Source organism: Morus notabilis, unplaced genomic scaffold (genome assembly GCF_000414095.1).
Source record: "Morus notabilis unplaced genomic scaffold, ASM41409v2 C11140017, whole genome shotgun sequence".
Taxonomy (NCBI): Eukaryota; Viridiplantae; Streptophyta; class Magnoliopsida; order Rosales; family Moraceae; genus Morus; species Morus notabilis.
In genome coordinates, this window is record NW_010380876.1 from 1 (window position 1) to 382 (window position 382).

A 382-nucleotide genomic window follows, 5' to 3' on the forward strand; every position below is an offset into this window, starting at 1 on the left:
GTCTATGCCAAGCCATTGACTTGAGGCACTTGGAGGAGAATTTGAAGCAGACGGTTAAGAACACCGTGAGCCAAGTGGCGAAGAGAGTGCTAACAACCGGCGTAAATGGAGAGCTTCACCCGTCGAGGTTCTGCGAGAAGGATCTCCTCAAAGTGGTGGACAGGGAATATGTCTATGCCTACATTGATGACCCCTGCAGTGCTACCTACCCGTTGATGCAAACATTGAGGCAAGTACTCGTCGAGCACGCGCTGACAAACGGTGAAAGCGAGAAGAACACGAGCACCTCAATCTTCCAAAAGATTGCAGCCTTTGAGGAGGAGCTGAAATCCCTTTTGCCTAAGGAGGTGGAGAGCGCAAGGATCGCTTATGAGAACGGGAA

General features: G+C 51.0%; 1 protein-coding gene across 1 annotated transcript; it reads left to right on the plus strand.

Annotated features, from left to right (window-relative positions):
* Positions 1–5: 5 nt before the first annotated feature.
* On the plus strand, positions 6–377 carry LOC112094761 (phenylalanine ammonia-lyase; the record flags this gene model as incomplete). Its single annotated transcript, XM_024176463.1, has 1 exon — positions 6–377. A coding segment is annotated over one exon (372 nt), but the record flags the coding sequence as incomplete, so codon positions are not given.
* Positions 378–382: the final 5 nt, after the last annotated feature.